The 27,409-nt window shown below is 41.6% G+C and overlaps 1 protein-coding gene across 2 annotated transcripts in view; it reads left to right on the forward strand.

The window, feature by feature from the left end:
• Positions 1–27,409, forward strand: part of ano2b (anoctamin 2b) — a 94,070-nt gene that overhangs the window by 32,370 nt on the left and 34,291 nt on the right. For both annotated transcript variants that reach the window (XM_085769861.1, XM_085769862.1), the window contains 6 exons: positions 10,120–10,194; positions 10,417–10,618; positions 12,192–12,303; positions 13,628–13,685; positions 13,778–13,878; positions 16,907–17,049. In XM_085769861.1, the coding sequence (XP_085625987.1) occupies positions 10,120–10,194; positions 10,417–10,618; positions 12,192–12,303; positions 13,628–13,685; positions 13,778–13,878; positions 16,907–17,049 (691 nt within the window). The remainder of the gene's footprint in view (positions 1–10,119; positions 10,195–10,416; positions 10,619–12,191; positions 12,304–13,627; positions 13,686–13,777; positions 13,879–16,906; positions 17,050–27,409) is intronic.

Here is a 27,409-nt window from a genome sequence, read left to right on the forward strand (position 1 = left end):
ATGTACATTAAAAAGCCCCCAAAAATGACTTGGCCAATAAGATTGTATATGCACACAGACATATAAAGACAAGAGCAGCTCCAGTTAGCAAGCACAAACACTGCACATGAGATATTTTGGACTGTGTAGAAGCAATGATGGCAATTCTTGCCATAATGTAACTCAAGAACAGTCACTTTGGTTAAATAAATAATGCATTTTAGGAGTTTGTTTGTCTTTGTGTTGGTTGAGGGAAAGAAACTTGCTGTTCCACTGAAGTCTTTTTTTAATCTCCATGTTATTCCACTTAATTTTATTGTATTTTATAAAAAAAAGAGATGGAGGCAACTTGAGAGAAGACTTTTAGCTTCTTTTCTTTTATACTGCAGACATGCACAATAAATGTTCCTCGAATTAACTACTCTGATGTCCTCGTAATCCAAGTATAGTCACTGCTATACTAGGCTACTATACCAGTGTTCCTTCAGAAGCAATGATCTTGTAATTGTTTACAAGATGATTGAAAATAACATAACTTTTCCAATTATACTATGATGACCAATTTGAGACTGTGCCGTCCATACACCCTAACAAAAACAAAATAATGCAGCCTACTTACAAATGTACATTTCCATACAGCAGAGAAAACAAATAATTATATTCTAAATTATTTAGATCCTAATGATTATATTATATGTTCCAGAGCGAGCACTTCAACTGGTAACGTTAGCTCTGAGCTTTTTAGTCATATTGAGCGGAGTTTGTTCAGGAGAGGAGGTTCTTTCATTGAAAACGGAGCAGGTCTGGAGGATGCCTCCCTGTTCACAGCTGAGATGAAGAAATGTTCTTATGGCTTCCATGCTGGTGCAAAGGTGAAGGTTGGAAGTGGAGATGTAGCCTACTGTAGGTCCTTTCTGCCATCAGTCATCATGGGAAATGTCAACTCTCTGCCCAACAAGAGGGATGATGAGCTGGAGATATTGGTGAAAACTACATCTCATCCATGGCAACTGCTGAAATTCCATCTGAAGTTCTCCATGAAGTTGTTGCTAGGATACAGACTAAACATTCTGAGACTTCAATCATGTTTCCCTGATGGACTCACTGGGTATGTGGTGGAGAGATGCACACTGAAGAATTGTAGAGGCTGAACAACTCAGATTATTCACTTCATACCACCTTGATGGACACAAAAAAAAACCCAGCAGTGATGGACGACTCCTCTCTCTTCTCTTCACTGCAGGACAGAGAGATACGCTAAGACACTTCATACCTACAGCCATCAGGCTTTTTAATTCTTCTGCAAATGGTAGATGAGCTGATGGACAAAATCATTTTCCTTTGGGGATTAATAAAGCAATTCTTTATATGATATTAAATCTGAGGCTGCTCTCTCCTTCTCTCCTAGAAAAGGGCTCTTCATTTGGATGAATATAGATTCAGGACAAGTTAGTTTTTTTTTTTGTCTTTGTTTTCTGTCTCGTCTCAGACAACCCCAGACTGTTTCACACTGAGTCTGTCAGCTGTTGAAAGACACACATCTTTCCCACTCCCTTCTCTGTACTCAACAATTACACAGTCAGATTTGGCAGAAAACGAGTGGTGCTGTTGAAAGGGAGCATTCGGCGGATGAGGATTAGCATGAGGAAGCTAATCCCTCTAATAAACAGACACACAAACACTTAATCCTAGTTTATCCACAACTGAAAGTTCTATCCACAAATCAAAGAGGAATAAAGGGGAAGAGGAGGAAGCTCCAGAAGAATTCCACATGGTGTTACAGTGTCTGTGTTGTTAGGCTACACCTGCAGGAATATGATTGGACATTACAAACTGCACAATTTGGAAGAAGCCAATCACGACTAATCAGTTGACAACCATTGAAACTCTGTCATCTAAAATTCTGCTTTTGTTTTTTCGATATTTACAAAGAGCACATCGTCTTGAGAAGTTTGCCACTGTTTGGCTGCTTTCTCATGCTCACATCTTTATTAGATATCATGTAGAACCTGAAACATGACATAGACACAACCTTTTTCTCTCTCAATATTGATAATAACATTGATAATGGAGCAGCCATAGTGATCTATACAGCAAATGTCTACAGCTTTACAATAAGAAGCTCTCATCCAAAATCAGCAATACTTTTTTCAGCCGTTTTAATCGTTTTTTATCAGAGATGTCTGTCCTGCGGAAGGTGAAACCACACAGAGCTGTAAGACATGACAGATTCGGAGGGAGGATTCTTAAAGGATCATAGGGCAGGATTTGTGAGAAAATACCAGAAAATACCCATGCGTTTTACGTTTTTTAAATAATAATGGGTGAGGAAGCGTTCAAAACCAAAAAGGACGAGCCCACCCGCGTATCTCTCCATTGCCCTGAACGGGGTCTGTGCTGCAAAATGCGCTGCAATTCAGGGGGTGAATTTCGCGCGCTGGCCGGCGGACCTGACGTCAGCGCGTCCACGACTGCCTTCGAATGGATCAATGGAATGGAGCCATGAAGAGGGCAACCGCGGTAGAGCCATTGATACAGTAACAGAGTGGCGACACTCCCTGTTATATCAATCGCTCTGAACCACGGTGGATCCAAATTAGGCCTACTGTTACTGCCAGCAAACGACCCAGCACAAGCCCCCCCCACCCCCCGCCGCCGCCGCCGCCACTCTCTCTCCCCCTCCCTTCACACACGCACACAGCAGCAGGCAGGTCACTAACTTACACACCCTCTCCCTCTTCACTACTGTCTTATTATTAGCCGTTAGCCGCAGCTAGCGGTTAAAAGCCGACGTTATAACTTTAATAACGTTATCAGGCAGGTGGACAAACGTCCTCTTTTGCCCGGACACGTCCACTTTTCACGTCCTGGCCGGCGTGTCCGCGACGCCTCCGTTTTTTTTTTTTTTTATGAAATCATGAATATGTCCGGTGTTGATTGGTTTTCATGGGACCGCGGACCCTGACAGATGCGGTCCGACACCCGGACCCGGCGCGTTAATTCTCAGTACCGGCCTGTAGGAGTAGGAGCCCATACAGATCCATGAGGAGCTCAGAGGAACAGACAAGCAGCCTCCTGCTGCAGCACAGTGAAGAGGCAGGCGTGTGTGTGTGTGTGTGTGTGTGTGTGTGTGTGTGTGTGTGTGTGTGTGTGTGTGTCTGTCTGTCTGTCTGTCTGTCTGTGAGAGCGAGAACCTACAGTAAAATACCCCCCCTCCCTCCCCAGATAGGAAAGACTGTAAAGAGTAAAGTAAACAGTGAAAAGTCTGTGCGCGCTCCCGTGCCGGTGGCTTCCCTGGTTGCTGTAGTTACGCGCAGCGGCCGTCGCGTCACTGGCCGTTCTCATTAATCCTGCCCTATGATCCTTTAAGGGGACATATCATAGAAATATCACTTTTTGAAGGCTATGTGTGTTTGTCTTGACTTCCAGCCCCCAAAATGTGAGAATTGACAAAAAAATCTGTAATTTTCAGGCTCTCTAGGTTAAAATCCATGTGGTTTTACGAGCTGTTCCCTCAGTTGTCTGGCAATGATGTCATTAGTTTTTGCATAATACCATCCGGTACCAGTAGAAGGGGCAGGGTGAGGCAAGCAGTGGTTGATTTGTATTTAAAGGGACAGGCACTGCTAGCAGTTCTGAACAGGGCTGTTTTGAGAGGATGAAAAGAGCTGTGATGTTTGATCCTAGTATTTTGACCAAAGCATGTCACAGACCTGTCTTTAAGACACCGGGGAACTATTTTAATTTGTGTATAAGGGGCAGAATATGCCCCCTCAAAGACTGTGCTGAAGAGGTGTGTTTACCAAACTTTTCCAGCTGCTCATGGACACTAGCTCTGTCCCAACGATCTGTAAAACATCAACAGTAATCCTTATTCCCAAGAAAACCAGAGCCATAAGACCTGCAGGACTTTTGCTCCATTGCCCTCACTCCCATTAAGTGCATGGAGAGAGTCATGTGTAACCATCCAACACGGTCACTCTGTGATCTAGATCCTCTCCAGTTTGCATAAAGGAACACCTGCATCATTTGTTAACCTGCATAGACTTATCCATTATTTGCCGGATAAAATAATTCCTATGTAATCCGCCATGAAGAGTCAAGATAAAGGATTTTATGTCTGACAGACTAGTTTTAAATACATGAGAATTTTGTCACCAATTTTATTTTCACTTTACACAAATCAAATAACGTGCAATACAGACAATCTAACACTAGTTAAATATGCAGCTGACATGGCCTCAGTGGAACGCCTTACCAGTGTAGAGTCATTAAATGTTTATTTTAACTTTGTCAAAGAGCTCATAAAATGGTTTGATGACACAGTCTCTTGCTGAACATAACCAAAACAAAAGAGGCTATTTGGTAACAAGAGCAACTGTCAAAGCCTTTATTTGAACCTATCACAGCTAAAGGCCAAGAGTCAGTCACCTAACTCCTTTAGGTACCTGGGGACTGTGTTGAACCAGTCTTTTACCTTCACAGATCATGTGGACTACATTTACAAAGAAAACACAGAAAGGCTTTTCCTGCTGTGCAAATTAAGGCAATTTGATGTCAGCCAATTCACCCTCAATACAGTGTACCAATCTCTGATCCACAGTACACTCACCTATAACACTGTTTCCTGGTTTGAGCACTTAAGTGTCAAAAGCAAAACAAAGCTCTCCACAGTACAAACCCGACTGTCCCACCACCATAGTACAGAGGGCCAACGCCTCAGCAACAAAATAGATAACACCGTCCTCTACATACTTGCAGCTATTGCTGTCAGAAGAAAAATGTAAAGCCCCCTGTGCTAAGAAAAGCATTTACAGAAAATCATTAATTCCCATTGCTATAAAATATCTTAATCGGTAAGTCAGCCTACTGCCTCAGCACACAGCACTTCAGATCCTTTTTATCCTCTCTCAGCCTCAACTGGTGCTCATTTCTTTTTCTTATAGCTTTTTTGTGTCTTGTGTAGTTTATTGTATGACTTGGTTGGATGTGATATTTATTAATGCACTTGACCTGCTGCACATGTAAGACAAAGACACATTTCTGCCATTGCAAATGGAAGGCAATGAAGTATTTTTTAATACAAACATCTGTGGGAAATGAAAAAAAAGACTTGTGTGTTAGAGGAAGAAAACAGACAAAAAGGAAAAGACAAACAGCAAGAGAGAGAGAAACAGAGAGAGAGAGAGATAGGAAAAAAGAGAGAGACTTTGAGAATTACAGGGATGTAGAGAAGCAGAGGGAGGGCAGTTGAGTGGGAGTGATGCATGCTGGGCAGGAAGCCAGGGGTAAGATTAGTGACCGTCACTATGGCGACACAGAACTCTCTCTGACATTCGCACACGCACACACACAGACACACACATACACACACCTTTTGATTTGTTACCTGAGACAGTGAAATGTGCTGTAGGATCAGATCTACAGATTATGTTGCAGCACATTTAAAGTGGTTTATTTACTAATTTGCATGTGTTCCACCAGTTATTACATGACATTCTACAGCCACTGTACCAAACATCAATCTTTAGTCTTCATGATTACAAACTAGGCCTAATAATCGTAACTATTTATTTGGACATTTGGCACATTTTTCTTGTTTATTTATAACTGAGGTCATGTCTGATCCTCAGTGACAGATGTTCCTTTAATTAACCAGAGGCAAAACACTTAAGCAAAAAAAAAAAAACTAAACTAAACTAAAAATCACTTTCTCACTTAAAGCAGATATCAGTGGCACGGCCGTTTCGGCTAATGCTGTGTTCAAGGCAGGCTTTTGAAACCGTAAGTTACAGCTTCAAGTCACAACTACGACTTGGTAGCGTTCCAGGTAACCCGTAGCTCGTGTTTTTACCGTCCTGTTGTCTGTGAAAGTTCCCTATAACGGCCACTCGTAACTTCCGACCCGTGAACTCGTACCAGATCGAACTGGTATGACTTCACAGGAAGGAAAAACACAAAGTACGAGTTTCCTTGAACGCACCATGAGTTAGCAGCCCCCGCCCTTGTCAGGCATCAATTGGTCCTCGTGCTACGTCACCACATTCACGCGCATCCCTTGGCTGCACACACAGCCCTTCATGCCGTTCTCTCCCCTCATTGGATAACACTTGTATCCCACAAGGAAAATTTTCTCCTCGGGTTACAGCAGAGCAGAGTGACGGAGAGACTCGTGTTTAGGCTGAAATACTTCATGTAAGTGATTGCTGACGGAAAATAGGACTATTTAGGACTTATATTAACAAAAACATTCCACTGATATCTGCTTTAATATTGTCAAATTATATTTATATGTACTTTGAGTCATGATAAAGTTCATAGTTTAACCCCGAATTTAGGATCATCTGGGTTCCCTCAGCAAAAAGCCAGTGGGATTATTACAGTAGCTGTGTTTGGCAGTGGCATCCTTCAGGGAATTGGATTCACAAAGGTGTGGCCCTTCATCACTGTCAGAGACAGTGAGGGCCGAACTCTGATGAGATGTTCTGGTCTACAGGGGACTTCCAGCTGTGTCTGACCTTCCTGCTGCATTACAAAGCAGTGCTCTTGTTCCCTAGCAACCTTGACAAGAGGAACTTTTGTTACATCAGAAATCATTGACTCTTTGGTGTGGACGTGAAGGATCCACCTGTTGGAGCCTCCACTGCTCAGAGAAAGAACGATACGGGGACACTATCAATCCTCAAATGGTGGATAAGCTAAATACCGGTATTGATGATGAAGTAGAGTTTATAACGCTAACAGGTTTAGTTCAGCTGGATCATGTTCCACAGTCACATCCTCTGACTTCAGCATCACCGCCACTAAACCAAACGAAAACCCCCCGACTGTTTCACGAAAAATTTCCCATAGAGAATGATTGAGAGGAGGTCAAACTTTCACCTGGAGACTCCATTTAAACTTTAAAATTTAAACTAATTTCCCCTCTCAATAAAGTTTAATTCAATTCAATTCAAAATTTATAAATCTTGTCTATTGATGTATTATTCCATGCTTTGCAAGGTTTTATAGTTTTTGATCAATCACTGTTTGGAGAAATCTTGAGATTATAATGGATGTGTATTGTGTGGAATCTTAGAGTTGGGGAGAATTTGCCTGAAATTGTCTGAAATTTTTCTCTTTCCTCACTGCTCCTGGCCACAAATGACACTCTACACTTTTTTCTCCACAGTTGTAGACAAACCTGTCCTCTCTCTCACAATGTGCTCTTACAGAAGCAGATAGACTTACAGAATTTAAACTGTGAACCGCTGAGTGCAGCCAGGTCCCTTTCCTGCTGCCCATTGACTCCAATACAGAGATTTTCTGAGTCACTGGAAGCGCGACAAGTAGTAATAGAACCAAGTTAACCAGATAAAGGTGTATACATGCACTGGTAAAATGGATTATTGTGCAAAAAGCTAGATGTGTTAAACTGTTTTCTCATGAGATGACCACTTACATAATCAGAAAATTCCAGTTTTCCACTTACTGTATGATCATTTTATTATTGACCTAAGGTCATGGGTTTGATTAGCCTGGCTCTCGCCAGACCCTTGTAGTTCCGCAAAGCTCCACCAGAGGCGCTACGCTCAGCTTCTAACAAGGGTCTGGACTCGAGGCCAATGCAAACTTCTTCCCCGGAGCAAAAAATAATGAACCAATCAGGATCGCCGGGCGGGACTTTCTGAGGTGTGACGTAGCGCTGAAGCGACTGTTTGAGTCAAACAACAATGGCGGCTCGCAGTGAGTGGCTGAAGTAGCACGTCATTCAAGATAACGGACAAGTGGTTTATCCAATCACATACAAGATTTTTTTACAAGGCCCCGCCTTCTGAAATGAATCGCCTATGGAGCAGTCCCAGACCCTTGTGTGGAGCTCAGCGTAGCTTTGCGGAACTACAAGGGTCTGGCGAGAGCCAGGCTAGGGTTTGATTCCCTGGCACTTTTTCAAGCTGCTTTACATTCTATGGTTGTAGCTTCACCAAAGAGATGATTTATTGACTATGTGTGCTGAACAAACCGATTTTAAAGATGTCACCATAGCCATTATATGAAAGTGAAGTCTAGCTGTAGCCTATATTTGAAGTCAGAGAGTGAGACATAACGAGCGTGTGTGACTGTCATGAGATGCCTTGTTGGGTTTTCCTCAACGGAGGGTACAAACCAAATATAACACCTGACCCATTTACTGCTGCTCCTCTCTGATGGCTGTCCCCACCAACCATTTCTATCACACACACACACACACACACACACACACTGAAGCTGAAGGTCTTTTTGTCCTTTTATAAGTGTAAAAGCCTCTTCATGCTCTGCTTCACATATAGTTTGTCCTTGGCTGAAGTATGAGGATCTGCACAGACATTTGTCTATATATTTAGTATATATTTCATGTCTGAGATACCTGTTGTTGTACAGTGTGTACTGTTTACAACAGGACTATAGCACCAGTTTGTTGGATGGACCTGAATTGTTATATATTTTCCTTATGTCCAATGAAAGTAGAGTGTTATTGTATTACTGTATTACAGGCTGTACTGAGCCACTCGGTCCACTAGATGGTGCTGTTCTCTTGGCATAGAGAATGTCTTCCAGCGCTCACACTGACTGTACATCACAGCTTAGTGTGTGTGTGTGTGTGTGTGTGTGTGTGTGTGTGTGTGAAATTCCCCTCTGGCTGTGTCTCAGCCTGTCCATGTAAGTATATGTATGTATGTATATACACACCTATTATTACTGATGCCTGGTGAAGGGGGTCACATTCCTGGAGATGGGGATGCAGCATTTGTCTTTGCGGAGATCAAACCCCATGTGACAACAAATATTACAGGCAAGCGTCTTCTCACACAGGATTCTCTCACTGGCAGAGAGTCTTACACACACTGTCTTCAGGTGAACATTAATAGAGTAAGGAAGGACAGAGTGTATTTGATGAATTTTGTTCAGTTTTTACACATCCTAGCTCTGTTCTCCCTGTGAAACACTTGTTACTATGGTTACCCATGTTTGTAGTCAGAAATTCTCTTTGAACCCGGGTCGGCTGGTAGCCCAAAGGGCCAGCTAGTCAACAGCAACCAGGGAATGAGTGATGATTGGTAATTATGGTTAATAACAGGATGCTGGTCCTTTAAACTTCATATTTTCCTCTTCTCCATGTCTTTCATTTGAGGTGTTGATACATAAGAAGATGTAAAGGGGGTTTAGGAACCAAACAGCATCTCAGTAAACTTAACTTAAACTTAAAAATACCTTTATTGTCCTTATGGAATGTGTTTATTTGCTCATTTTGAGTAGATTGATACTACTCTAATGCATAGAACATACACCACTTAGGTGGAAACAGCTAACCTGGTCCCAGCCAATGGGAAGAAGAACAAACCCACTATCCAACACATGCAAAGCTCCAATTATTATATCTTCAATCAGTACAAGAGCCAAAGTATTAAAACACAACTAGCAGAGGCTCAAGGATGTCCCAAGGTTTATCCAACAAAAGTGCTTGGAATCAACTTTCTAATTGATCTCTATGTAGTAAAACAAAAGCATTCCCTCAGGTACAAGTTTAGGTCTCAAAGAGTCAGGACTTGACACAACAAACTTTAAATGTTAAATGTCACTTCATACTGATTCACATGTTGTGTAGTTTGTGCAGGGTTTATGTATTTCTCAATTCTATGGTTAGGTAAGTTTTACAGAAATGTTCCCATGTCAGTGCCTGGGAAAATGGATAAAGCACATTAACCAGTGGTCGCCTGGGTATCTGAGATTGTATGGAATGAAAATATTTGTTCCAGCTGGTCTCCAAATTTAGGATGCAGGCTATAAACTGGTCCATTGTGCTTCTTTATGTCTCTCTGTTGAGACGTAACATAATGTTTCCTGTGGAGGCAGCTACGCACAGATGCCAGGAGCCGCGTTGCAGCAGCTTCCACTCTCATTCAGCTTTTACAAACAGGAGGAAATGAAACTGTGACGATGCGTTCAAAGGCATCACCCAGGGATTGTTTTTTTTTTGTTATTTTTATGAATGAAGCAGCTTTGGATGAGGCTCTGTGGTCCACACCTCAGATTTCCTACTACGGTTGATGAAGCATTGTTCACTGTATCAGTAACATGCAAACTTTTCCTCCCCCCTCCCCCTTCTATCCTTCCTGTCAGACTGCCATAGACAAGTTGACCTGGAAAGACAGACTTCCTGGATACTTCATCAACGTTTCCTCTATCCTCTTCATGGTCAGTACATAAACATCAAGTGAAGGATGTGCCAGGGATCATATATAGTATATATATATTCTCTGTGTATAGATAAAAGCACTTTATTTAGAAAAACAAACATAGCAGAGTTGACATACATGTACAGTACAGTGACCTACATCGATGTCTTCCTTGAAATATTAATCCCACACAAATAGTATGAGTGATGACTAATTCATTTTTCCTTCTTTTACGTCCCAGTTTGGACTGACGTTTTCTGCCGTCTTCGGGGTCATCGTGTACCGCATCACCGTGTCGGCGCTGATGGCCATGAGCCCCGACCCGGAAACCAAGTCCAACGTCCGGGTGACGGTGACGGCCACCGCCGTCATCATTAACCTGGTGGTTATCCTGATCCTGGATGAAATCTACGGAGCCGTGGCAGTGTGGCTGACAGAGCTAGGTACACAGACACAAAGTCCAGACTGTGGAATCACTGTAGGAGCAGCTCTTTTTGCTATTGCTACATACTGTATCCCTTCTCTTGTGTTCGGGTCAGTGACCCGTTTTCAGGTTTTAAATGAATAAAAGTACCACATAAATTTGTTTATAGCATCAAGGCTTTTTGACTTTGTCAGGAACCTCTATCTAAACAAAATAAAATGCTCTGGTTAAAATTATGACATTTGTGGTGTTAGGGTCAATTTTGACCCAGTTATAACGATAAGAACAATAATTAGAGTTAAAACTGAAATCATAAGTGCAAAACCAACATTTTCATAGATAAGGAAGCCTGACAACGTAACCAAGAGATGAGTACAAATGGGATGATGAATAATTGTTTTTAGTGTGTCAAAACTGACCCTAACACCATGGTAGCAGAAAGCTGACAAGAGGAAGGTTCAATTGAAGCCAAGGGGTAAACTGACAAAAAGGGCCCAGGGGCCCACACCAAAAAACATCAAAACCAAAATTTTCAAGGATAAGGAAGCCTTACAATGTAACCAAGAGAAGAAAAACAAATTGGGTGAAAAAAAATGTTTTTAGTGTATTTTACAGCTGATTTAAAACATGGGTCAAAACTTACCCGAACACCAAAGCTAACACAAGACGAAGGATATCTAATATTATCATTATTATTATCATTAGGAGCCTCAAGGAGTTTGTTTATATGATTGTAATAAGATGTTAAACACAAGCTCAACATGTGTTCATGTTGTATTCTACAACATAAAATACACCAGTAATTATCTCAGTCCCAGCTCAGTTGTTTCTCATGCTTTTGGAGAAACATTTGACAAAACATGTGCTAACTCTAGTGTTACAGTTATGGCACAGATATGAGAATAAATCTAGTGACATCAACAACATTTGAAACTTGTTAAGTTTTTTGGAGGCAGAGAAAGAAATGGTAGATGATAAATGAGCGGACACTATTTTAGAGCATTTTGTGAAATGTCCAGCTGAGTTTTTTTTTTTCCTGATTTAGACTCACTCAGTTTACTAATGAGAGTCAGATGTCGTCTTATTCACTTAGTGTTTTTCATGTTCATTACATATTTTAAAAAAGGATGAGGAAAAGATGTGTCTGCCGCTCATAAACTAAATCAAACGTTTTCACATCATGTGATCATCTTGCGTCCGTGAGGGTGAGAGACAGAGAGAGAGTGTCTTGATGAAACTTTGATGTTTTCATGCTCCAGCCATCCCATCAGTCGTCCCGCGAGGCTTCAGCTGCATTTACATTCATATTCAAAACCTTGGAAAGAGAGGAGAAGAAAAGGAAGTGTGAGAAAAGGGGAAAATGCATGCATGTGTGTGTGTGTGTGTGTGTGTGTGAGAGAGCGAGATAGAGTGATGTGCCAGTATTTTAACCTACTTCCAGCACAGTGATCACGTCATAACTCACACTGACAGAATCACTTTCCTCTCTGGAAAACTGGAAACCTACTTTACTTCATGTGCATTCAAATACTTTCTCTTCCTCTGTGACCTCTGACCTCACGAAACAATGCCATGTCAACGCCTTCTTGCAGAGATCCCCAAAACAGAAACCAACTTTGAGGAGCGTCTCATCCTGAAGGCCTTCCTGCTCAAGTTCATGAACGCGTACGCGCCCATCTTTTACGTGGCGTTCTTCAAGGGACGGTGAGTGACAGCCATGTGCCTCACTACATGTACATTTCCCTCTGAGCTCATTTATTGACATGACTTTTTCAGCAAATCTAATGGGTTTCTGAATGATTTATTTAAAGGAGGGGGGGAGAATTCCCTCAGACCATGGTTCCCAACCTGTGGGCCAACTAATCATTTATAGAACGCTGGTGGAGACGGGGGCAGTTGCAACAGACTTTGTCTCAGTGACTCAGAGTAATCGGATCATCCAAACTTTTATATCTCTCATGTCTCTAAATATGATTTCCTGTGACATCATCCACAATGTGTGTTTGATTGGAGGGATTCAGAAGTTGCAACTGAGCTTAACCCAGTGGACAGATGCAACATATTAGAAGTACATTTGATATTTGTCTCCATAAGCATAGTGATCAATTATTGATATTATGATATTGATATAGTATACTTATTCCGTAGTATTTTATCATTGAACACTTACTGAACTTATTATTAAAGGGATAGTTCAACATTTTGGCAAATTGGCCCATTGCCATAATCCCTATAGTCATAGCAGTAGGTTTATTACCTTTAATTGTCGGTGCAAGCTGTTTTTAGAGCGGCGGAGCAGAGCCGTGAGCTGCTCAGAGCTACGCCACGCGGAGACTAATGGGATTTCTTGGTTTCCCTCATCAAACTCATCAAATACACAATCCAACAACTCTAAAACGCTCTGGTGGACAAGTTGTGACCTGCACATTCAGCACATTCACAAAAAATACAGCAACTTTTCTTTTAATTAAATGCAGATGTTGAATATATGTTCTAACTTCCATCTAAGTGATCTAAGTGACCACATGTAGTATGTGTGTTACTCTGATTGGAGGAATAAGACTTGCTGGATCGTCCTCAATCTCCCCTATAAAACTTGGCAAATTATGAAAACAGATAAAAATCAAAATCATGTTTCCAAATGTTTTAAGAAATGATCTTTAAAAACATCACTGAACCTTTATTGCAGTGTTTTTCAACCTTGGGGTCGGGACCCCACGTGGGGGCTGCCTGAAATCTCTAGTAATTGATTAAAAAAAATTACTGATAAAAATATTTTTTTAACTAATTATTATTCTTTCTAAAATTATGATTAAAAACACCACACACAATCTTAAACAACTGTATTCTATACTTTCACTTTCTCAAATAAATCAAATATCATCAAATCAAATCAAATGCAGCATCTGAGCTGGTGCATCTTGATTGACAGGGTCGCCAGAAATTTGTGATGTCAATATGGGGTCACAGTCAAAAAAGGTTGGGAACCACTGCTTTATTGTAAAGAAATCTATCTCTGTCTGTGCAGGTTTGCAGGTCGACCTGGCAACTACGTGTACGTCTTCAATGATTATCGAATGGAAGAGGTTGGTTCTTTTTATTTGTCTCAGTGCAGAACTGATGAAGTGATGATGAGTATGTGTGAATGTCATGCTTACTGTCTGTGTGTCTCCTCCAGTGTGCTCCGGGCGGCTGCCTCATCGAGCTCTGCATCCAGCTCAGCATCATCATGCTGGGGAAACAGCTGATCCAGAACAACATCTTTGAGATTGGCATCCCGTAAGTACATGGCAGACGCCACAGAGGTGCAACACAGCCGGGAACAAAAACACATAGATCAAACACACACACACACACAGGCTACTCACAGGCACCTCCGACATTCCCTCCGTCCTTTCTTGTTGCGATGACATTCCCTCCGTGTCTACGCTCTGCTACTCCATCTTGCCCATCAGCTCAGCTTTTACATGCAAATCCCAAAGTGCAGAGGTCGGCTCTGTTTATAACAACTGTCACATACAGCAGAGAGGCCTCTCAGCCTCAGGCCACACGCTCTCTGCTGCTGGGAGCGCAGTGCCACCTCTGACCCTGTAGGTGAGTCTTATCAAATGCTGCAGCTTTCTCCAGGACGTCTTGAGGGATCAGGGAGCCACGGCACATACCATCATACCGTCTACATGCCTTCTCATCTCTTTCTCTTTCATCTTCTTAAAAGCTTTCACACCTGGGAGGCATCCACCAACACCAAAGCTCTCACTGTGCAGCTTTACACTGAGTTAGGGGCTGACCCAGTTGTCTCATGGACTCATGGTGGTTGTGTCTCAAATATCTCAATATCTATCTTCTTCTGGAGCAGTTGTGTTATTTAACCTCCATCTTGTGTTAGCTTTCTGCGACCATCTCTTGCGTTAGGGTCTTTTTTGACCTGTGTCTTAAAGGGATAGTTCAACATTTTGGCAAATTCGCCCATTGCCATAATCCCTATAGTCATAGCAGTAGGTTCATTTCCTTTAATTGTCGGTGCAAGCTATTTTTAGAATGGTGGAGCAGAGCTGCGAGCTGCTCAGAGCTACGCTACGGAGGCTCGTGGGATTTCTTGGTCTCCCTCATCAAACTCATCAAATACACAATCCAACAACTCCAAAACGCTCTGGTGGACAAGTTGTGACCTGCACATTCACCACACTATAAGATAATAATGGAACATTACATTACACATTACATCACATTGTTTTCTAGGTAAATTCATGCAAAACTGCTGATGTGCGTTCCCATCGGTGGCAGTTTTTCAGCAAGCAGTCTCTGCATTTGCCTCTAAAAAATGTTCACGGCTCTGCTCCGCCGTTCTAAAAATAGCTTACACCAACAAATAAAGGTAACAAACCTACTCCTAAAACTATAGGGATTATGACAATGGGCCAATTTGCCAAAATGTTGAACTATCCCTTTAAATCAGCTGTAAAATACACTAAAATTTGAATTTCAAGCTTCTTTGCAGAACATCAACATTTGAAGCTTTGTCTTTGGCTACCACTCTGTGTTTTATCAGAATCACCTTCCTTGGCTGAACAACACACAGTGTAGTTGTGTGTGTCTCTCAGTGTGATAACTTCCATCTCGCCAGAGAACACACTCAACACCTTTTATTAAATTCCTTCAAAGTCCTCCCTGATTAAATTAGATGAGTCTGGACAGACAGGCGTGTAAACTGAACTTGGTGGAGTTATATAAATGTGAGGCAGTGGTGTTATTATTTTAACCCCTGGTATGGTGCATCTCACTCTGTACTGTGAAACCCCTCCCCTCCCTCCCCTCGGTCAAAGATACACCAACTGCAATGGAAAAAGGTTCCATCAGAACTCACAGGTCACAGGTCACAGTAACACCTCTGGTTCCACTCAGCAGTGATGGAAAAACAACAATCGCTACTTCTTAGCCCTTTTCCTGTTATAGGTGTGTGTGTGTCAGTGTCATCATCCCCTGCAGTTGTGTGTTTTCCAGGCTTACCCATGTTTAAAGGTCCAGTGGGTAATAATTGGCAATGTTTATTGGCAAAATCTGAATATATTTGTATCAGTGTATAATCACTATAAAATGAAATTAGTTTGGTTTTCGTAGCTTTATAATTATTCTTTTATAAATACATATAACAAGGGTCTTGCTTTAGAGAGTGTCGCCGTCCTGCACCGCCATGTTGGTACGGCAGCCTGGACGGAAAATCCAGCCAGCAAGAGAGCGCGTCAGTCCAGTACGGACTGTTTTCTAGTTTTACACCAGGCTCAAAACTGTATTTGTCCGTGTGTGTTAACAACTACATCCCTGACTTTGTGTGTTTATAAGGCGTTAACATGTATGTGTGAAAACTGTAACTCTTTTGTGTGTGTGTGTGTGTGTGTGTGTGTGTGTGTGTGTGTGTGTGTGTGTGTGTGTGTGTGTGTGTGTGTGTGTGTGTGTGTGTGTGTGTGACCACCACATAAGACTGTAGTGAAACATTTAGCTGCTTTTATTTGAGCTTTTATTTCACGAGCAGTAAACACATTAACACCCCCAGGTGTATAAACAATAAATAAATGCATGTAGCATTTGTTTTATGGATACCCTGATTGATTAGTGTTAATTATCGGCTGATTTACATAAACACATGTAATAGCTAAATGTGAATTCAGCCTGTATCTGATATTAGAGTGTTGGTCTGGTTGAGCCTGTTTAGGTCCATTAATAATTGTGTCAATTGACATAATTTAATATAATTCATTAATGATTAGATTGTGTAATTCAGGTGTTCTTAATATAAGATAATTGGTGCTTCTCTGTTGAAAAAAAGAAAAAGCAGGTAGTTGACTCTTTGCCAGCAACCTGCTGCCACCTGTTGGAGTGCAGTGCACTACACAGCTAACAGACTGACCCAACTGCTAAAGCTGCTGCTATAACAATACAGAGAAATGATCAGTAGGTGGATCCGCCAGTAGCAGTCAGAAAAAACCCAGTTCATTTACACAGTACACCTTGCATAAAGACTCTTCAGACTGGGCAGCAGCTTGCGGTAGCATCACACAACCTGAGTTCCGCCTTTGGCAGCGTCCACAGTTGAACAGTGATCATTTGGCTCTTCCTCCAGTGAAATGTCAGCACCTCCCTGAAGACTATTTTGGCTGAAGGTTTACTGAGTGCAGTTCCCCTAGAAAAACACATCCTGGTGTCTTATTCATCAAGGAGACAAGTTATCATGTATCAAATGATTACAATTCTTTTACACTTTTTATGTGAAAACTTAACCTCAGTCTTCCTGTCATCTGTGTCCTGACAGAAAGTTGAAGAAGTTAGTGCGAGCACTGAAGGCTAAAGGATCAGCAGAGAAGGAGCAGGAGGACGAGAGGCCTCCGCAGCAGTGGAACCTGGACTACGCACTGGCTGCCTTCGAAGGCCTCACACCTGAATACATGGAGATGAGTGAGTCCACACACAGAATTAGTCTCAGGAACAAAAAGCTACCATTTAGGCATCATACTTTAATATGTGTGTATGTCTGCATCAACATTCTTCAAGAACAAATCGCTTCACTTAGAAGAAGTATTACTGCTGATGCAACAGACTTGAAAAGTGCAGATAAACTACACAACACCCTGAAAGTGTTACAGTCTTACGACCGAACCACAGCACTATTACTGCTTACAATTGTCCAGACCATAATATCTTAACCAACTGTCTAGAAAGGTTGGTTAGTCTTTGTACCTCTGTTCAAAACATACAGTACATCACAGGGACATTTTACATCAGATGTGGAGATCATGTGTCTTAGAAACATGACGTCCTCTGCCCTGGGCCATTATTACTCTCACTTGGTGACATCATCACAGAGCACAATGTATGTTTCCATGGTTATGTGGACAAGACACAACTGTGTCTGGCTATCTTTACTGAACCTAATGACCATGTACTGTAGCTATAAACCCCTTTACTATCTACTGTACCTTCAAGAAATAACTAACTGGATACGTATCAACAGTAATAATAATTATAACTTTATTTACATAGCACCTTTAAAAACACAAGTTTACAAAGTGCTTGACAAAACAACATATAAGAGACAAGTCATACAGTAAATGCCATAAAATCATAGAGATGGTCCATCCAAAGCAATACAGCAACACAGGCAATACAAGAAGCCAACAACAAATTGAGACCAGAGTCTATAAGATTAAAGGAGATAAGATGAGATACGATAAGAAAGGTATAAAGTAAAATTTAGAGCACCTGAGTAAAACTGTGAGATAAAATAGATGATAGAAAGAAGAGGATGACATCACATAAAAGCAAGTCTGTAACAGTGGGTGACAGAGGTGATTTAAAAGATGTCACAGAGTCTGCATGCCTTATGTCCTCGTCGTTCCAAAGCTGGGGGCTCTGATGGCAAAGACCCAGTCACCTTTGGATTTGAGTCTTGACTTTGGAACAACTAGGACAGCCCCTCCTGAGGATCTTATGGCGCATTTCCACTAGCGCGCTTCGGCTCGGCACGGCGCGGCTCGGCGCGCTATTTGCGTGTTTCCACTAGCACGCAGTACCTGCAACCAGGTACACTTTTGGTATCACCTCAGCCCTGGTTCCAAGCGAGCCGAAGCGTTACTAAGACGCGACGTCAGCCGACTGCCTTCCACTGATTGGCCGATGAGTGTCGTCACTGGAAGCGACGACCGACAACAGAAATGTTCCTGCTGAAGCTTGTTATTACCAGAGAATTTCTAATATTGGGACTGGCTCTGTTATTACGTGACTTTATTAAGTTTTAATATTTTTTCATGCGAGAAAGTAACTGTTTAGATCCCCATGTGCGGTTAGTTTATCCAAACGACGGCTGTTTAGAAGTTTGCCCCGATGTTTTTCTGAGAAGTGAAGCTCCAGGTCCGAGCAGCGACCGCAACATCACAGAGGCAGCAGCCCGGCTCCTGACGTGCTCCGCCGGCCAGCCTACGGTCGTCACCCCGAGGAGAAAACGACCGCTAATTAACTTACCCGATGGCTTTTAGAGGTTTACCACCGGCTGGTTAAACTCTTAAATGTTGGTCTCATTGATGAAATCTAACAATTGTGGCTGTAGCAGCAGTTTGTTTGTGGTTAGAAAGAAGAGCAGCACTGCCTTGGGGTCTGAACGCACAGAAAACACCACATTTACATCAATAAATAAATGTTTTACAATGAACCAGGCCGATCTCAGAGCTGGCAAGACTCTCCGGTAAGGCATATTGAACGGTTAAATGCCGTTAACGGGACGAGAGCAGTCAAAACACCGGTTTAAAGCTAGCTACAGCGAGGGTAGGTTCATTTCCTGTTTACAAAGTAAAAGCACAAATTCTATCGTAATGGCTTTCCTTATGATAAAAGGCAACAGGTATTTTATTTTGTGAAAATAACCGGAAGTGCGTTGCTCGGCTAGCTTTAGTAACGCCGACTTCGTCGAAACAAAATTGTAAACAGCTGGTATTGTGTCAGATTTTCAACACGATGGGGATCTAAACGACTACTTTCTCGCCTGAAAATGATTCAAATGTTGCTAAAGTTATATATTTACAGAGTTTAGAGCGTTGCTCGGCGCTGTGTAAATGACGTCACGGCGGCACTAGTGATACTCAGTTGTAATGGAAACACAACCAAACCGAGCCGAGCCGTGCCGAGCCGAGCCGTATCGAGCCGAGCCGTGCTAGTGGAAATGCGCCATAAGACTGCAGACGGGCTCATAGGGTGTGAAAAGCTCCGATATATAGCTTGGAGTCGGACCAGTGCAAGCTTTAAAAGTGATCAGTAAAATCTTAAAATCAATTCTAAAACTAACTGGAAGCCAGTGCAAGGGCAGAGTGATGGGATGTCATCTGTTAAAACCAGTAATGATAGTAAATGGTAAAGTGTACGTGTCATTGGTCGCCTATAAGTGGTATCATATCCTCTACGATTGTGTGTCAGCGTTGTGTTTGTCTGACAAAAACTCAGCATTGATTTTTAAATCAGCTTTGTGGTTTTCAACTCAACATTTGAACCAAATGAAGGATTTTAGTCATCGACTTCTGGATCTGCAGTTCTCAGAGAAACAAGCTGAGGACGTGTGAGGCAGCTCAGCTCTCAGCTGCTGGAGACATGCTGAGTCACTGTATACAGTGTTGGTCATGTGTGAAGATTTCTTATTCAGCATTTTGGCTGGTTTTGATTATCAGCTGCTCTGTTTGTTGTAGAGGAGGAGAGACCTCTGGAGATAATTTAGCTCCAGCTGAAGGAATCCAAACCAGGAGACGCTGATGACAACAACTCCCATGATCCCACACTAATTACTTTATGCCCTTTGTCATGTGATTTAAAAAAAAAACTGTTACATGTGGATGAAATCAGGGAATTTGAATACATAACTCAATGTTAGACAACATAATGGTAATTTTTAGACAGCTGCAGTCATTCAAACCCTTTAAAGGTTTAGTCTTCCGTCACTGTGGGAACTATGTAAATAAAACTTTAAAATAACCTTCATCTTATCAGTCGCTCATGCATTTGGAGAGAATTCAGAGCTTCTGTGGAAAGCTGGCAGTGCTGCGGCCGCTTGGCATCACCAGTCTATATTTAGTGTTGTTGGCACATGCACAACTCTGGAAAAGAACACTGTAAATCATGTGATGCCCAGAGACTCATTAAATCACTTCCTGACAACCACAGGAAACTTGTAATCAGACAAAATTGAACATAATTGATAGTTTTTTTTGTTTTGTTCTTATAAATATATATTAAATATAGTCTGCAGACAGTCACCATGAAGACTGTCCACAGGTACAGCTAGCTTCAGGTGTTAAACTGATGATGAAGGAGGAGCTGCTCTGAAGACTCAACACTGGAACGTTTAAAGGGGACATATTATGGAAATATCACTTTCTAAAGGCTCTATAACATATATCTGGGTGTTTGTCTTGCCTTCCGGCCCCCAAAACATGAGAATTGACAAACAAATCTGTAATTTTGAGACTCCCTAGGTTGAAATCCATGAGGTTTTACAAGCTGTTCACCCAGTTCTGGCAATGATGTAATTAGTTTTGGAATTTGCATAACACCACCCCTACCTTGGGCAGGGCCAGGATGCGATTTGCCAGGGGGGGATCGGTGGTATTTACCCCCCCTCTGCTTTCGTCATTTTTTATCCATCAAACAGAGTAAGAGAGTAAGTATTCCAGCTTCTGGTTAAAGTCCTGCATCACCACTAGATCCCCCCTACATCCCCCCTACAGTGGGCTATAAGCGCCACAGCGTTATCCAAAAAAAAAAAAAAGAGCAGAGTCTCAAACAGACGCTGTTCTGCTATAGGCTACTGTCGGCTACAGGTGGACTCATGAGCATTAATTCTCGGCTGGATTGCGGGGGGAAAAAAAAAGCCCATGATCTGACCCAAGTTATTAAATGTTTTTCGATCCGAACCCAGTGCGTCTGGTCATGTTGTTCATCGTGGTCCGCTGACTGACCCAAGGAAAGAGCCGGAGCACATTACAGTCTGTGGCTGGAGCACACATTTATTTAGAAGAAGTTTAATTAGTGTCAATTAAACCTGTAAATGAATGCTGCTCTGGATCCGACTCCAATTCTTACTCAAAGTAACAACAGAGCCATTTGATTATAGCCTATTATAGAGTTTCCATCTTCCATCAGCTAGAGACAGCCAACCCCATCATGTTACTTATTGAACATGATTATTCAATTTGCAGCAGGTTTGTTGATTTGCAAGTATTGCAGTTTATCGAGCTTATCGAGCTTATCGAGGGCCACCGTAAGTAGGTTGATATTCTTACAGAAAGAAAAAGATCATTGTATGATTTTCTCCAGTCATTTCAGTCATCTTTACTTCTGCTCAGGACTTTGGAGTTCCTTGCAGAATACTGGCAGTAATGTTAGTTAAAATGTAAAAATGATAGTGTCTTAAAATTGGATTTATCCACTCTGATATGGAACAAAACAGACAAGAACTGTGGAGTTGATCCTCATCTACTTTTTATATACAAAGACTCAGTGAAAGGAAACAAAACAAGAACATTAATTGACCTTGTTTAGAATTGTTAAAATTTGGATTTTTCTTTTACATTTTCTTAATTGTGTGTATGGGGCCTGATCTCCTTATCACACTCGTTTAGCTAGCACATGGACAGTGATTGACACATGATGATACAACATCATTTTACACGGGATCTGAGCTGAACATCACTCAGCAGATGAATGTGAAAAGAAAAGCTGTCAGTATCACATCCTGCACATTAGGCCAAATATTCAAGTAACAATAAGCAAAACATGTTTCTAAGTATGGAGGAGGGGGCACTGTAAACCTTCTGATTCAAACACTTGAATTATGAGATAGTCTGTTTTTCCCATGAGATTGTTTAAAAATCAAAAACAACAAACTGGATAAAATGCAAGACAGAAACAAACTCTCTTACTGGAGCATTTAGGAAGATGGGACATGCTTATTTTCTCTTGTCCTGTCTGACCAAGTGTTTGACCTTATAAATGTCCATATGTTTTTACGTAATACAAGACTAATGTATAAAGAATAATTGGAGCCATGAAGAACTCTATAATAATCAACTATTGGAGTGATCAACTGAGACAGAAGTCAAAATGTATTCATCTGCTACGTCACCTTGACAAAAATGGCAAAAATACATTTCTTGCCTTGTGCAGAAAACTTAAAAAAAAAGATGCAGCTCAGCAGAGTCAGCAGTCTTGTTTCTATGTCCACAGTCTCATTTAGTCCTTTGTGCACATGTGATTTGAAAATACAGTATCAGTGACATCTGAATTGCTCAAACTCTAAATCTCATTAATCCTCGGTGGTCTGAACACATCTCTTCCAGTTGCAGATCTGATTTCAGCTTTTTGTTAAACTTTGAACACTCATTAAAACACTGCAGACTGTTGATAAAGATGGTTGAAGCCTCTGACGGTATCTGTTGAACAGAGGAGTGAGCTGCTCCACCGCCAACATTTTGGCAGCATCCGACTCCAGCAACTTCCAGGTTAATACAAATATGTTTGAATTAGACCATAGATTCCCATGTGATGAGGTGTTTGCTTTTAGATGTTTCAAACCCATGACCAAAAATAGTCCCACACTCTTTCAGGGAAATTAAAGCAGAAGCAAGCGATCCGGTCGTTTTGGCTAATGCTGCGTTCCAGGCAGGCTTTTGAAACCGTAAATTGCAGCTTCAAGTCACAACTTACGACTTTGTAGCGTTCCAGGCAACCCACAACTCGTGTTTTTCTGACCTGTTTTACCTGTGAAAGTGCACTATAACGGCCACTCGTAACTTCCGACCCGTGAACTCGTACCAGATCGAACTGGTACGACTTCACAGGTCGGAAAAACACGAGTTACGGGCTGCCTTGAACGCACCATAACAGTCCTCGTCCCTACGTCACCACATTCACGCGCATCCCTTGGCTGCACACACAGCCCTTCATGCCGTTCTCTCTACACATTGGATAAAAATTGTAGGATACGAGAAAAGTTTTCTCCTCGGCTTGCAGCAGAGCAGAGTGACTGACAGACCCGTGTTTCGGTCCAAACACTCTATGTAAGTGATTGCTGTCGGAAGATATAACTATTTAAGACTTATATTAACACAAAAATATCGCTTACTTCTGCTTTAAAGTGAATATCAATGATTCTACTTTTTGGTGGAGTCACCAGAGAATCCCTACTTTGACAGCCAGTGCAGTCACTTACATCACACACATGAAAATATGTTTTATATAGAAACAAAACAAAGTGAACATAAAAGAGCACTGAACTGAAAAAAAAATGGAAATGTGATGTTCAGAGAGAATAAATGCAAACGTATGCTGAGGAGAGATACAGGCCACACGCAGCAGATTAGAAAAATGAATCATTTTAAAATGAGACATTTATGAAGCCCCAGTGAACCAATGAGCTGCACAGCCGGATCTCTCTGCGCACTTCCTGCTGGAGGCCGAGGTCAGAGTGCAGCAGCAGTTCAGTAAACATGCAGCAAGAAGCCTGACCTTAGAGAGAGGGAACATGTGTATGTGCAGGACTGTGAACCAGTGAGACTGTCTGCTCTCAGGTCACGGCCATAAAAACACTGCGGTTCAGTGAAATTGTAAACAGCATATTAAATTTTGATGGTGAAATAATACTTTTATTTAGCGTGAGAAATCTTCTTGTAAATGTGGCATTCAGGGTCTGAAAGACAGAACATACTGTACTGGACTAAAGGGACAGACAAAGTAAATACATCTGAAAGAGGAACTATGTGAGTCTGGTCGCTTCTCCGCTGTGTTGCTAACCCTCCTCTCGGCCATGTGCATTTGTTTACAATTAAGCCATCGAAAAAGTGTGTAAAAATTGGCAAGGTTTATTGGCAAAATCTGAATATACTACCCAAGTGTATAATCGCTATGAAATAAAATTTGTTTGGTTTTCGCCTTATAATTCTTTTATATAAACATATAGCAAGGGTCTTGCGTTAGAGAGTGTCGCCATCTTGTGCTGCCATGTTTGTACGGAAGTCCAAATGGAAAATCTAGCCAGCCAGAGAACGTGTTTCGTGAGTTTTGCATTAATACATAAACCAATGAGAAGAACGTGGAAGGAAAGAAGAAGGAGGAGGAAACAGCAGACATTATCGTAGAATGATTTAGACCTCATTGCTCCTGAACGATTGTTCATTGAACGCGTTCAGGCACAACACTGACCATCAAACTCCTACTCTGACGGCCTTATATAGATCTTCTCTGCCTAGGAGCATCATTACAGAAATATAACCAGAGTACAACATTTATCATGGCTTAACATCATTTTGTCATTGGTTTAATTCTTAGGGGTCTGAGCCTATTTTGGACGCCCCAAAGTTTTTTTGTCCTTGGAGGCCACCGTCACTTTGCCGACGGGAATGTGCGAGCGACTGAGCACTGCAATCTAGAATCTGAACGCTAGATATCACGGTTTTCCTCCCATTTTACACACTGGACCTTTAAGGTAGAATTGATGTCATATTTAGAAAGCTTATAGGTTTCCTGGCTGTGTTTACTGGAATCAAATGTGCTGGTTTTAATACTGATGAGGTGATGAGACTGAGAGGACAGAGGGAGGTGGGAGGAGACAAACAGGAGAGGAATGTCAGAAATGTCTGCTCTCTGCATGCAAACACACTCACACAGAGTTGTGAGTACTGTATGTGAATGGGCACTCCTGTGTTTGTTCCAACACATTTGCTGTGGTAGTGTGCGTGTGTGTTTATGTAGCCTATATACAGTATCTGTGAGCCCCCCGCGCTGAGGTCTGTGTGTCGTTCCTTTGTGTTCTCCAGTCTCGAACCCGTCAACCTCGTGTCAGGTAGATAGCCGGTTATTCTAAGCTTGCCCTCTAGCGCTCACTGCGCCGCCGTCGTATTTTCTTCCTCGCCGCTCTTTGTCTGTGGCGTCCCAAGGTGAGGCCGTCTCCGGCTCACTGGAAACCCCCGTTCCCACACTGCTAAGGTTCCACCAGTCGGGCAAGGGCCTCATCCGTCTCATGTTTCCTGTCCACAACCTTAAGAAGCAGGTGGATGTTGTTCCGATCATTTATTGGTCCTTATTAATTGTTATTTAATTATAAAGTTGTCTCAAGTAATTCAGCTCATATTTATAGTGCCCTGATCACTGTTTTATCTTTAAGCTGACATGAGTTATAAGTGCATCACATTCACCTCAACCTTAGATTTAATCAGTCATATCTCTGGGTTATCTACTGTAATTATATTAGAAAACACAAACTCATAAGCATACAGCATAGATACATACAAATACACCCACACACATCTTAATCATAAAAAGGCCCAATTTTGGCTGCTGTGGAGTGTTTCTCCTTAAAAGGCATCATCTGAATGGACAGACAGAGCGACTCCTCACCACACTGATGACGTTTGAAACGTGTGTCTCTGATGACGAGTTCCTCTCTCACACATCTGCTTTTCTTTTCACAGGACAGACATGTTTTTCTGTGAGGAAGTTGAAACGTTTAGTAGCTGCTGCTTTAAGCACCGGAAATGACTTTATATGAGGCACAGCATTTGTAATTCATGGGATGTAGATGTAGATCTGGGCATTCATCAGGCTTCTCAGAAACAAGAGAGCTGTAAAGAACTGACTGAGGAGTGATATCTACAGCTCAAAGCTCTACTTAAAAGTTAGTTATCAAGCATCTGTTGGGAAGTGGATGAAACGAGTAACAATGTGTGGAGCGATAGGCGCCATAATTATTTCCATAACAGCTTGGCTTAGTGGTTGTGTTGGGGTGGCCCCAAATATCTGTCCATGCGATATCAATTGATTAACTGCGAGTTATTTTGTATGTTCATGAATATGCAGAGTGATAAGAAAAAGAAAAGTCCACACACCAACAAAAGCTCCAGAGCAATAATTTATTATCACCCAAGGGGGGAGTGATGTTTCGGGCTCAAGACCCTTCCTCAGACTTTTTCTTATCATTTACTTATTTTGTCCGGCACTCAGCGTTTAGATTTAGGGATGTGCATGCTTTTTCTATTTTTTCATGAATATGCAGAGTCCCATTAGAAATAAACGAATAAATACAATGAAAAATCAAACATTTCCAACACATTCCTTCTCTCCTGGAGGGTTCACACACGACTCTGTCTTCTTTGTGCCATCATAGGCCTCTAGTGGCAACTCCTAACCAAAATAAAAGACCTCTGGAGCTATCTTAAACAACTGAGCGAGTAAGAGTGATTCCCAGCGTGATATCTTGAATTAATACTTAAATATGAACATAGGAGTAAATGTCTGAAACACAGCAATTTTAGAAGCTTGATATGTACGGGCCCTGATGTCTTAGCAAACCCAAAAAAGAGAGAAAACTCAAGTAAACAACACTGGAGTCATGTCAGCACAAATAGGTTTACAATTCCTAGATCATCCAAACCAAATTCAATACCACAGTAAAACTTATACACTACCCCTAATGAAAAACAAAGCAGACCCATTATGTTAATATTCCTGAATATTCAGCATTAAGACAGACTGAACTGTGATGACTGTAGGAGATAATCTGAGCACCCAGAGGTGTTATGGGCTGCCGGTAGCATGAGCCCAGAGGTGTCGTTAGCTTCTGTCAACAGTGAGTGATCAGTGACATGTCAGGACATGAACCTGTTGATGACATGTTGATATGAAGTGAACTAGTGAAACTCACCCAGCCTGAACTCTGATGGCTCTGATGTTTTCCCATGTTATCTAGAACTGATCAAATATCTGCAGACATTATGTTAGTGTTAGTGGTGACGTCATTCCACTTGTTGTCATTATTTTCTGTTCCTGCCTTCTTCTTCTTTAAGTTTGATGTCAGACTAGGACACCTGTAGAGTTATTACAACACAAACCAAACTGAGTCAATCTATTGTGAAGATTGATTATAAATTACTGGATGAACACTGACAAACTAGGTAAGGAGGAAAGAACAGGAAATAAAACCTGACAAAGAAAACACTGCAAAACCAAACAGGGTGAAAATGAGTGCAGCGAGATTTAGTGGCAGCAGCTGATGTAGTGAAGCCAGACCAGGTGAGCTCCACCTTACATTGTACCTGAGACCATCAACAGTGTTGGGAAAGTTCACTTTCTAAGTTCAGTTCACACATTTTAGAATGAACTAATTCAGTTCATAGTTCATCAAATTTATTTTGCCACAGTCCATATAGAAGCACATCAGACAGCTATTATTTTATCAGTTTTAACACTTAATCTTCGTATCCAATTTTGAATTCTTGTCCAACCA

This window comes from Trachurus japonicus, chromosome 23 (assembly GCF_045865225.1).
Source record: "Trachurus japonicus isolate A0001 chromosome 23, Traja_1.0".
NCBI classification, from domain to species: Eukaryota; Metazoa; Chordata; class Actinopteri; order Carangiformes; family Carangidae; genus Trachurus; species Trachurus japonicus.